This window comes from Hippoglossus hippoglossus, chromosome 16 (genome assembly GCF_009819705.1).
Source record: "Hippoglossus hippoglossus isolate fHipHip1 chromosome 16, fHipHip1.pri, whole genome shotgun sequence".
NCBI lineage: Eukaryota > Metazoa > Chordata > Actinopteri > Pleuronectiformes > Pleuronectidae > Hippoglossus > Hippoglossus hippoglossus.
The window spans coordinates 4,527,716-4,540,255 of NC_047166.1; the positions used below are offsets into that span (position 1 = coordinate 4,527,716).

Here is a 12,540-nt window from a genome sequence, read left to right on the forward strand (position 1 = left end):
ATGACAGAATGCGGTTGGCCTTTATTTTGAAATGCCTAGAACGTTGTTTGCCCATAGGAAGTGGATGTGAGAGCTGAGAACTGTACCTAAAATACTGTTTTTTATCCAGGAGGGGATTTACTCAGCTACTACTGTACTTAATTTAAGCATAATAACTAACATTCTACTTTATAATCTTTATACAATGTGTGTCTCATCAGAGAGAAATTTATTTGGCTGCTTGATTATACATTTTACATTCTGCATACACTTTAAAAATCTCCTGTCTGAGTCGTGTCTCATTTTCTTGAAACAATTGTCGAAATTAGCTTTTTTTAAATAGATGCCAATTAGTTTCATGGGTTATCTGTTATAATATAAAAATGATATTATTTCTATTGTTTTGAGCAGAAATATCTTCTTTCAATAGTATAAAACTTCCCTGCACAGCTTTTGACTTTGATTTGTCAGAGAGTAATTTAACACCGTTTCATTTCTACTTCTGAAGGATCCGATCCCACTTCCTGCTCCACTCGTTCGCGAACAAACTTTGACAACCACTCTTTTGTAAGGCTGGGGTCTGCGGGGCAGTCACTCATCATTCTCCTCACTGACACTCAATGTCACAACCCACACTGGCCCCCAGCAAGACTCATAAGTTTGAATGGGAGGCAGGTAAGTAGATTTTCCAGGCAGGTGAGCTGCGACTAAAGCTCCATGATCTCACATCACTGAGAGGGACACTGTCCTTCACTTCTCAAATGAGCCCTCTAACCTCACACTGTCAACATGACTGATCTACCATCTTAGCGCCGGAACTCACTCAAGGTAAGGTGTCCAATGATGGCACCTTATGTGTCTTACTTTTTATGCATCTTCAAAATGGAGAGAACCATATTCTCACACTCAATATTCGTACTGTTTTTTTCTAAATATTTAATCGTTCCATTTTTCCTGCCGAAAGCCTTTTTCTTTCCCTAAAATCTCCATCTCCTCGCTTCCTCTTTTAAGTCATGCGTCGCTTCAATTTATGAGCTGCCATTTTTGACCTAGTGAATGACCCTACACCTTAAACACATTCCAATGGAGCCAACAAATTTATTTGGCAGATAAATCATTACTTACCAAATGCTGGTGGTGTGCAAGGTCACAGTCGTGGACGGGAATAAAAATGAAATTATAGCGATCGTAGGTTGAGCTGAGTGTCAACATCGATGTCCCACGAGTTTGTGCTTCCACACAAGTTAAATCTATATTTGAGACACTTATTGTGTGTATGCATTTTTCTAAATGATGTGCAAATTGAGCAGATTGATTTAATACAACAAATAAATACGGTATTTATCTTTGTTTGTTATTAAAAGTATCTGGACTCAACAGATGTTGTGCATTGGAATAATCCTGTTTCCAATAAAGTTTGACAGTCGACTCTCTCTTCACCTGTTCTACTGCATATTTAGCAATGAGAGGCTCTGTTCACAGTGCAGCTGAATATGTCTGTAACTTCTCATATGAGCAGTATTCATAAAATGAATGCAAAGCAAATACTTAATAAACCTGCTTGGCTGGAATGAGATAATATTTTATAGACAGTGATTATCGTGCAGAGCTCTCACTTCAATTGAATTCATCTTGAAAACAATGGCAGAATTTGTCAAATAATAAAGCAAAATTTGTCCTTCACAAGTTCATAAGTTAGAGAAAGAGGGGAATATATAAATTAATTTAGTGGATTGTCAAGAACACCAGACATATTAGTTGATTCTGCAAAACTCCAGATTACACTGAGGTACACTCACTTTCCACTACTACAGTATGTTTAAGGTTACAAAACAGTAGTGGTGATGAAAAATAAACTATATATACATATGTATCGGCAGTTTTCCAGAACTGACTCTGTGGTGAAGCTCAAACTCTAACTTGTATTTCTCTCGTGTTTGCCTTCACCTTGTTTAACTCTGTGTTCCCTGTGCCTCAGGTTCATCAGCCTCATCTATTTCCAGTCTGTCTGCTCCACCACCTGCTCTGTTTGCCTTTTCCACCCGATATTCCCTCTGCCTGACCCCACTCCACTGACAACTGTGGCTCAGCTCCACAATTCTTGGCTGAATCCTGCTTTTCGGTCCAAACTCAACTCGACATTACACATAAGCTGCTTTCAGACATGAACTGGACTCCGGCTATTTTTCTGAAATTTACTTTAATTGCTTTAATTTACTGAGCACATGTGAGTATGGAGCAAGAAAATTCACAGCAAAAAAGAAGTTAACTTGTAAAGACAAAGAGATTCAAGAGCTTTTGCTGATAAGGGCCGACACCAGTGTGAATGGAATTCAAACAAAAACACTTAATTTGTCATGTCCTGACTCCTGCGTGCTCGACTCAGGCGCCACCGCTCATCTGAACGCTGTGGACATTTTACTGTTGTTGCGAAGGCAGACAATTTCCTGCTGCTGTCTTCATATGTGAAAGGAAAACTCTGAACACGACCAGTAAGTTGGACTCAACCTGCACAAGTGAAGGAAACTGTGCTGAGAAAGAGACAGAGAGAAAAAGTGTCAACATAAAAATGGCCTTTTCTGACTTTAAGAGGTTTGTGGCTTTCCACAGTGTGTTGTGTATGTAGTTGTGCAGCCTGACAACATGAGCAGAAGATAACGTGAACTTTGATGACCTCTAGGTTGACCCTTGTCTGGGTGGCCCAACTTAACCACTGACTTAGATTACACAATATCTCTTTCTCTTACTTCACTGAGGAAAAGTGAACAAGCTGTAAGTCGACAGCTTTGCCACAATCACACACACACACACACACGGACGTCCAGCAACGTTTCCCTCGGACGTATTTGTGGATGAACGTCAGCGTCAAGTGTCAAGAGCTCAGCGCTGCTTATTCTACAAACTGTTTACATGATAATTATGCAATTCCCCCTTTTTCCATCCAACCCCTGTGGCGTTGTGTTGCTTCGAAAGCTTAATCTGACGGTGGTGCAAGTAATTATGAAGCCTGCACATCACACAGGTGGCTCCACAAGGCCTTTACACCTGTGAGATATCTCGACTGCGACGTGTGTATAATTGATAACCCGTCATGTGAACATACGCACGAAGCGGATACGATCAGGATGAATGAAATGAAATGTGCAGCCACCTCTTGTAATTCTTCATGGGTGGCGGTTTACGAGGGGGTCACCAGGGGATGCTAATTTGATTTGTCTGACCAATCACCCAATAGGGCGGCTTATCCATGACCGCTGAACCTGTCAGTTTTCCAGTTGGCTGATCAGGGCGAGAACCTTCACTTGACCCCCCTCAGCCTGTATGGTAATGTCATATACGTGGGAGGAGGGGCGCTGGTCGGGGGGGGGGGGGGGACGTTGACTGGGGCGATGCTCAAGGCCATTGGCCGCTCTGCATCTTGTCATGTCCATAATAAAACTGGTGTCCTTGAAAGAACTTGCAAAGACGAATCTGATGAAAACATTTCGCTGTTTATTATTTTTGAAAATATATGTGCAACAGTAAATGTTTTCATTATTGCTGATGCACGTGAATCATTTCTTATGGGATGGCAGTGTTGTTCGCTCGGTCCAGACTTAAATACATCAACAGCTTTTAAATGGAATTGCCATTAAAAGTGTGAACAAGCATTCATGGGCTCCAGAGAATGAATCCATGATGACCTGGGTGATCTCTCTCTTTTCATCTGGTGCCACCAGCAGGTCAAACTAAACAGCTACAGGACGGACTGGTGCAACATTTTGTTTTTTAACATTCTTCCCACACAATGAATCCTAATGGCCTTTGTGATTGTGATGCACATATTTGTTGTTTTTGAATGAAATATACCAACAGCAGTTAAGAGCTGTTCCTCAGATTTTTCATCTATTGCCATAATCGGGTCACCCTACGATACGCGTGGGGCGTGTGTTAGCATCGCATCTTCTGATTTGTGGACACAAACACGTAGTGATGAGTAGATAATGAGTGAATTTTAATTTTTAATTTTTCTGTGAACTACCCTGTTTCCTCTATTTACAAAACATCTGATCTAAAGTCTCTAACAAAAGGCAAACACACGCGTACATATGTTTGCGGACCTGAGATAATCCCGTGCCAGGTATAGTTGATAAAAGCAGGTAGACAGTAAAGGGGATTTCCTGGTCAGACTCCAAAGCCCTGTGAAAGCATGCAGGGGTTTACATGGAAGTGCTGCGATCAGAGCTCTGCTGCTCAATTAGCTACTGTTGTAGGTTGGGGGGGGGGCGGAGAGCGAGCAGAGGTCCAAATCCTCTCTTGCAGGCCAAGCTGCGAGGATTAAGAATGGTTCCTGTCCCATGGCTGACCTCTTCAAAGCCTGCGCAGATGTCCTGATCCCCCCTCCACACACACCCACCACTCACCAACACTTACACACACTCAAGCACCCCCCCCCCCCCACCCACCATCTCCTCGAACTCTCTCTTGACCCCACAACCAAAACAAAGCACTCAGGTGATATCTCTTATCACGAGAGCACTCACCAGTTCTTTGAATTGGTATCTCTGGTATCTCATCTCCCCTGCAGTACGTCTTTCTTTCTCTTTCTCGCTCTGCCTCCTGCTCCAGAGAGGGGTCCGTCCCTGTGTCCGCTGTCCTTCGGGCCGTGGGCACGGTCGGGTTTTCTGAATGAGCATGGAAATAAGTCTGTCATTCCCCACACTCTACTGCCCCTTGGTTGCAGTGTGTTTTCAACCAGGAGCCAAGGTCAAGAGACACCAGCAAAGACAATGAGCGTGACGTTTTGAATGACAAATCTCAGCCAAAATAGGAAATACACCCTTTATATGGAGATCGCTAAGAGGGTCCCTGAGGTCGGCGGTGGTCCTCAAAGGTTACGACCCCTTTTTAGAGCTGTAAGTCATGTCTCGATCAAAATAATGGCCACCCAATTGGAGCTTCATTTAGAGCTAAGAGGGGCCTGATGGACAATGGATGGATTAAATCATGATAACAGCCAAAATCCAAGATTATTTTCAACCAGCAAAGACCCTCAAAGATTCTCTCAGAATAATCCAATGAGAGATTAGGTGTTTAAATCATTCTTTTCTGTATTAGTGGCTTCTTTGGTGGCCTGAAACTCAGAAAGTACACGGCTAATAACTAAATGGCACTCGGCAAGCACATAACTCCTCCAAGGCCCAACACTCCCCTCACGAAACCACGTGTAAATTCACTGGATACAGACTTTTATTTGGATCTGCACCTAATTCCACACACTCAGAAATATCAGTCTCCTGAACGTGTCTGATGTTTTCCATCAAGATCCATGAGTTAAACGGAAAATGTTTAAAAACGCCCTCTCTCACAATGTGAAAGAAAGTTTAAAACAAAATCCTGGATCCTTCCATTAAGTTTTCCGTGGAAATCGGTTGAGTAGTTTTTTTACAAAATCCTGCAACAAATAAACAAATACAGACGAAAACAGATTGTCATGGATGGCTGAATCTTCTGCATTGGTATATAAAGGGTTCACTAATACTGTTTTAGGTGCTACAGTCCGAGGCCATTGCAATTCAATGGTGCAGAATGTCTTAATATAAATCTAATTTCTAGGGATACTGGGCTGAACCTGGGATTTGGACTTGGACGCATGAAAACAAATTTTTCCGCCGGTTTGGTTTTTGCTTCTTTCCACATTTAACTTCAGCAATAGAAAAAGAAAGTTGTGAAAAAGCTGTTTTATTTTGTAGTATTTGCTTGATAATGTATAAAATCTGTCTAATTTGCCTGTTTCCATGTTATTCTAGCATTTGAGTCCTGTAACAGCAGCAGGACAAGGACCATACGACAAAAAGCTAAATAATGTTTCATCATATCTGCACTAGTATGTTTATATCCAGACTGATTACCCCAGAAAACTGAGAGAGAACTCAAATCTTTCTACATTTTAACTCGTGTTTCAAAAGAAGCACACACAGGAAGTAGAAGGCCCAGAAGTAAATGACACCTGTATGTTTTCAAACACCGTCTCCCTCCCGTCAGCCGTCAGCTGCTCATCGTCCAATCTGTCCATCTTCCATTTCCGCCGTCACTCCTGCATTCACCGGCCCCATGCCGCGCCGTCCCCTCCATTTCTGCCTTCTTCCTCATTCCTTCCATCGCTCCCTCCCTTCCCCTCATTACCCCCCACCTTAGTGCGAGGCTGTCAGAGTTTTAGGGATCCGGTGAGCTGTGAAATCGCACAAATTGCTGTTGCTTTGCGTCTGGCCCGGCAACAGAGGGGGGAGATAGGGAGAGAGAGAGAAAGAGAAAGAGAGGGAAGGATTTTATGCTTCAACACTTCTGAACCTGAATCCCCCCCCCCCCCCCCCCCCCCCCCACCCCCCACCCCTCCCTCCCTGCCTGCCCCTTTCTCCCCTTATTCACTCAGACATGGACAAGCACACGCACAGCTGCAAAATCTACACACTACAGTCCAAACAACCCCCCCTCAACACACACACACACACACACACACAGTCAACTTCTCCATCCCCCCCTCCTCCTCCATCACCACCACCTCTGAACATGTAACCACACCAACGCCCTTGCCATCCTCACGGTGAAGACACCTCCACCACTTTGCTTCAGCGTGCGGGTCACTTCACAGAACAACTCGACGAGAGGCTGCTGCCCTCGAGAGGGATAAAACTCCCTCTCAACCTGAGGAGAGCTGTTTCAGTCACCTCCACTAAAAAGAGCAAAGCCCCCCCCCACCCCCAACACACACACACACACACACACACCTCAAACACCGCACACACACACACACACACACATGCCCCCAGGAACACACACAAAAAACTTGCAAAAGGTCACAAACATACATGTTGTAACAGTTTTTTCACTCTTTATTATTTATGTTGTTTCTTGTTCGTGCCAACAAGTAGTTGTCATGACCTCTGCTGCATTCTTTGCTAGTATTATCATTATCAGTATTTATTACTTATTATCATGACTATTATTACCGCAATGAAAAATATATATCTTCTTCAATTGGTATTACCGCCAGTGAGGTTTTGTTTTTAACCCCTGTTTGTTTGTTTGTTTGTTTGTGTGTTTGTTTGTTTGTTTGTAAGTAAGATTACACAGAAACAACTAAACAGATTTCCTCAGCTCTTGGTGGAAGGATGAGAAATGGCTCAGGAGAGAAACCTGCTCAATTTTAAATCCCGATCAGGAGCCGGATCTTTACTCGCACACTGAGTTTAGCTTCTCTTCATTGGCTTCCTGTCACTTCTAGAATTGATTGTAGGTTTTATTGCTGACTTTAAAGACCCGTTCTGGAATTCCACTGAGGTAGATTTCATATCTTTGGACAACACACGTCTTCAGCACAGGCCCGATTCCACAGGTTGAGTCTGAGGACCAGAGGTGACCACATCCACTCTATGGAACAAACCTCCTGAGAAACTCCTTATCCTCTTTTAAATCTAATCTTAAGAAACCAGGTGTCCTCTCTCCTGATTCTGATCTTACTGTCGATTTTCTGTTTTCTTTTAATCCTGCTTTTTGTGTGATCTTCAAATTGATGATTAATTATTTTTGAATTGTTTCTTATTGATTGGTTTTTAACAGCTTCCTATTGTTTGCCTTCATTTTTTTTTTATTTAATCTTTATTTAACCAGGCAGTCACATTAAGACCTCTTTTCCAAGAGAGCATTCTCTATCAGCAACAAACAATTGCACACGAGCAACAACAAAACAACACAATAAAAACAGTCACACGATTCATAAAAAGACAACACCTAGTAAATATTTTAATTCTCCAAGGGGAACATAAGACTGTAGTTTGAGGGAAGTTTGTAAATCATTTCATTTGGACTGGTGCAACTGAATCTGCCAATATATACATGAGATCTTGTGCTGTATGTACTGGTTTTAAATAAGTAAATAATAAATAATAAAGAAGTAAATGTTTAACTTGTGAAGAACCTTGTCACTGTGTTTTGAAAGGAGCTTAATAAATAAAGTTTTGTAATTAATAAATACAGTACTATTATAATTATTATTATTATTATTATTATTATTATTATATTTCAAATAAATATAGTTCAAGAGTTTTAGGGAGAATTTAATGTTTTAGTGCTGAACCGATCCACACTCCAATCCAGAAGGTGGCGGTCATGCGCCCAGAAACGTCCATTATACAGACAGAAGGAGAACTGTAGTGCCACTGCCATGCTAACAGCTAACAGAAGAAGATGCTAATTTGCTAAACTCCTTTAGATCCTTGTTTTAAAAGACGGTCGTGCTCTCGTTGCCCTCGTGACCTTGTTTTACACTGGGCAGCAGTAAACTACACCAGTCCCTTTAACTTAGGCTTTGTTCTTCGCTGCGCCGCCGGTGAAGTTAGCTAATTAGCCAGTTAGCTAGCTGGTGTCTCCGGAATGGACGCGTCCACATTGACAGTCCAGGGTCTGAGGCAGTTTATCAGCGAGAGACTGACCGCCGCTGCCGCAGAGATACTCGGAGTCTGCGAGACGACCATCGCAAAGTACCAGGATGAGATCGACCGTCAGGGCAGATTGTTGGACGTCATCTGGAAACCAGAAATCAAGCTGCAAAGAACAGGTCCGCACGAGCCATGACAGTAAATAAAACACCACACGTGCATTCCAACACTTATGTGTGAGTTTAAACACGTGTTATTTCTCCTCTAGAGCTCCCACAGCAGCAGCAGGTCTGTGATGAGGAGAGGAGCCAGAGTCTGGACCAGGAGGAGAGGAGCCAGAGTCTGGACCAGGAGGAGAGGAGCCTGAGTCTGGACCAGGAGGAGAGGAGCCTGAGTCTGGACCAGAAGGAGAGGAGCCTGAGTCTGGACCAGGAGGAGAGGAGCCTGAGTCTGGACCAGGAGGAGAGGAGCCAGAGTCTGGACCAGGAGGAGAGGAGCCTGAGTCTGGACCAGGAGGAGAGGAGCCTGAGTCTGGACCAGGAGGAGAGGAGCCTGAGTCTGGACCAGGAGGAGAGGAGCCACAGTCTGGACCAGGAGGAGAGGAGCCACAGTCTGGACCAGGAGGAGAGGAGCCTGAGTCTGGACCAGGAGGAGCCAGAGCCTCCGGAGGTGAAAGAGGAGCAGGAGGAGATCTACCCCAGTGAGAAAGGAGAGCAGCTTGTTCTGAAGCTGGAGGAGGATGAGGATGACTTGCAGCTTGTTTCGAACAAGGGGCATGATCAGGACAACGTCTTGTTGAGTCCTACTTCCGAGGAGAGTCCCCACAGGGAACCAGAACCAAACGACGACCATCTCCTCTCGCTCGACTCTCCTGCAGGCCAGAGCCAAGATCTCCATCAAAGCACGCATGAAAACTCAAGATCAACTTCAGATAAGATGCGTCACGTCCTCAACAGGCGGGCAAAAAGCCAGAGGCCAAACTACAACCTCACCATATCAAAGATTTCCTCGATTATCTGCAACGATAAAAAGGATTTCAAGTGCTACACTTGTGGCAAACTCTTTAAATGGAAGTGCCGATTGATAAAACACTCGGTGGTCCACTCAGACGACACGCCGTTTTCCTGCAAAACGTGTGGGAAATGTTTCAAATACAGGGAAAGCGTGGAGCTCCACATGAGAGCGCACACGGGCGAGAAACCTTTCTCTTGCAAGATATGTGAGAGAAGTTTCGCGTGGGCCAGTAGCTTGAAGATCCACATACGAACGCACACAGGAGAGAAACCCTTTTGTTGCAAGATATGCGAGAGAAGTTTCAGATTTAGCGGAAGCTGGCGGGTCCACGTTAAAACGCACACGAAAGAGAGACCGTTTTCCTGCCAAACGTGTGGGAAGAGTTTCACATCCAAGGGTGGCTTGCAGTATCACGTGAGAACACACACGGCCGAGAAGACGGACCCTTGTGAAATTTGTGGAAAAACGTTAAGTAGCAGGGCGCAACTAAAATTGCATTCGAGAATCCACACAGGAGAGAAACCCTATTCTTGTCAACCATGTGGGAAAGATTTCCGATTTTCCAATTTATACAGAAGGCACATGAGAACCCATTCGGAGGAGAAGCCACTTGTTGGCGACATCAGCGGGAAGAGCCTTGGTCTGTTGTCAAACTTACAACAGCATAAAAATATCCAAACTGATACAAAGCTACAGACCTGCAGCACATGTGGAGAAGATTTCAGAATTGGGAGTGAAGCGGAAGCCCACATGCGAGACGTGCACCCTGGTTAGAAGCTTGTCCCTGTACTGCCGCTCAGTAAAAGTTCTATGATGGTTCTAAATCAGAAAGCAGTGTGCGGTAGCAGAGATAAATAGACTTGTGTTCATCGAAACAATAACGCAGATGGTTTATTTGTAGTGGTTTCCAGTCAAACACTCTCACATCACGTACTTGAAAATACTTATGCTTCTGTATACACAAGAGAGACTTTCAACGTTTGCAATTGAGTGCAACTTGAGTGTGGACCCTGTTAAAGTGGAAGAGAGTGGATCAGGATGTAGAAAATCTGTAGTTTCTCACTTAGTAAACATTCCCTACCAATGTAAACATGTTTTTACTATTTGTTAACCATGCATGAGTGCATTTGTAGTTTATTAAAGTTTCTTGAGTCATGATTATTGTGAAATTTTCTTATGTCCATCACACCTATTGAGCGTTTTCATCTGCATTTGTCAGCAGGATTATGCAAAAACTAAGGATCACCTCGAAACCAGGTGGGAGGATGCAGGTTGGGAGTTTTTGAGACATTTTGGGGGATTTCTTAATAAAAAGTACAGAGACCTTGAGAAATTTGAAGCAGCGTGATTTAATGTAAGGAGGTATGCGCTCTACTGAGTGATATTGTAGTTTATAGTTTTCTATACAAGTAAGATATAAGTAGAGGTTCTTTATCGGGACACAAATCTAACTTTAGGTTTAGTTTAAGTAAAGACATACAGAGCTTAGGAATTAAGGGAAATGGGCAAATGAAACAAACTAATACTAAAATTCAAAGATTACTTGAAAAACAAGCAGCATTCTCACAACGTCCTTGAGTTGAAATAGTTTGATTAGAATAAACATGGAGCCTGAAGCCTGGGGAAGTCATTGTTTAGTGAAAGGACACTTTCTGCACCGCATCGTGCCAAGAACAGCAAAGATACAGGAATTTGTCTTTATAGTGACAAACATGCACTGATAGAAAAACAGATGCTGAGATGATTGATGAAACACAACAGAATAAAAACAGTAGAAAGTGACTATAGATTATGTTTATACTAAATACATTAAACAGTCTGTCTAATACAGGGAGGATCTTTGCTTTATGTGAAGCCAAACTATCTATACTGCCCTCCAGTGGCGTCATTCATCTACTGCGCCTCACTGAAATCATCTGCACTGCAACCTCTCACAGAAATGAAGCTTTAGGATGAATGGAGAGTTTTATTATGTATATTCAATTTATCTGTTTCATCATGAACGGAACACAATTCATTCTAATGACATGAGGATGCAGGAGATGGAAAATATTTCAAATTTAAACTATATTTTAATCTGCAAGTTTGAATAAATTGAGACATTTTAAGACCTCAGACCTTTTCAGAGCTTGTAATGATACAGATGTTGAATAAATTAAACAGCTACTTATCTACGCTACGGATAAATGTTGTTAATAAGATTTTTTTTTTTTTAAATCCTTTAAAAAAATATATATTATTGTATTATTTATCATGATAATTTATTGGTATTAAAAGAAGCACGTTTTGACTGATTGAACCTTGGAGGTTCAGTAGCAGTGAGAGGTGTAAAGTGAAAACAGTGGATTTAAGGTGCATTGGTTTCAGGGGGGAAGTGGAGCTGGTTAGACCAGTAACATGACGAGCCCTGATGACTTCACCAGTACAAACACCAGAGACTCTGTTGTGTTTTCTCTTGTTGTAGTTCTGTTAAAGAGAGGAACAACAAGTACAGGGAGGAGGTTTCACTCGCTGCAAGACGAGAATCGACGTAAGCCGTTGTGTTTCACATGACACCACTTCTGCTCCTGAGTCAGGACCCCCCCGCCCATAAGAGACTCTTCCCAAAATCAAACTTTATTTTGAACTTATTCTCTTTGCATATTCTTCTAGTAGTGGCCTTTTAAGCTGCTCCACTGGACCACGTTGGGTCTAGTGCCTTGCTCAAAGGTCATTTTCACCAGTAATAGGTTATATGTTCATTTCATATTTATCGTCTCCATTGTGGCTCCTTTTTGTTGATTGGTTTTAATCAGGCTGCAACATAAGGATTGAATCCATTTCAATCAGTGTGCAAACTTTATCTACATCCTCTATACGGGATCACTTCCTCGATCTGGATCGAGCAGGAGCCAGAAACGCGTCAGTCGGGAGGTCACTGATTCCCGTGTGGCCTTGAATTGTAAGTAGTAAAATGTTGAAACACACATATATAAATACATTTAAAATGCATATCGTTTCATAAAATCTGTCACTTTGCGTGTTTTACTTCCTGTTTTATTTTGTACTTGCATGTGTTTCTCATACTGCTTCACTTCCTGTCCTGTGTCCGTCACTCAGTGGTCACCTGCCCTGCCTCTGATGAGCTCTA

At 42.7% G+C, this 12,540-nt stretch overlaps 1 protein-coding gene across 1 annotated transcript; it reads left to right on the forward strand.

Annotated features, from left to right (window-relative positions):
• Positions 1 to 8,145: 8,145 nt before the first annotated feature.
• Positions 8,146 to 10,383, forward strand: LOC117776260 (zinc finger protein 3-like). The gene is made up of 3 exons (XM_034610051.1): positions 8,146 to 8,575; positions 8,665 to 10,180; positions 10,235 to 10,383. The coding sequence occupies exons 1-3, from the start codon at positions 8,392 to 8,394 to the stop codon at positions 10,266 to 10,268; spliced, it is 1,734 nt and encodes a 577-aa protein (XP_034465942.1). The 5' UTR covers positions 8,146 to 8,391; the 3' UTR covers positions 10,269 to 10,383.
• The last annotated feature ends 2,157 nt before the right edge of the window (positions 10,384 to 12,540 follow it).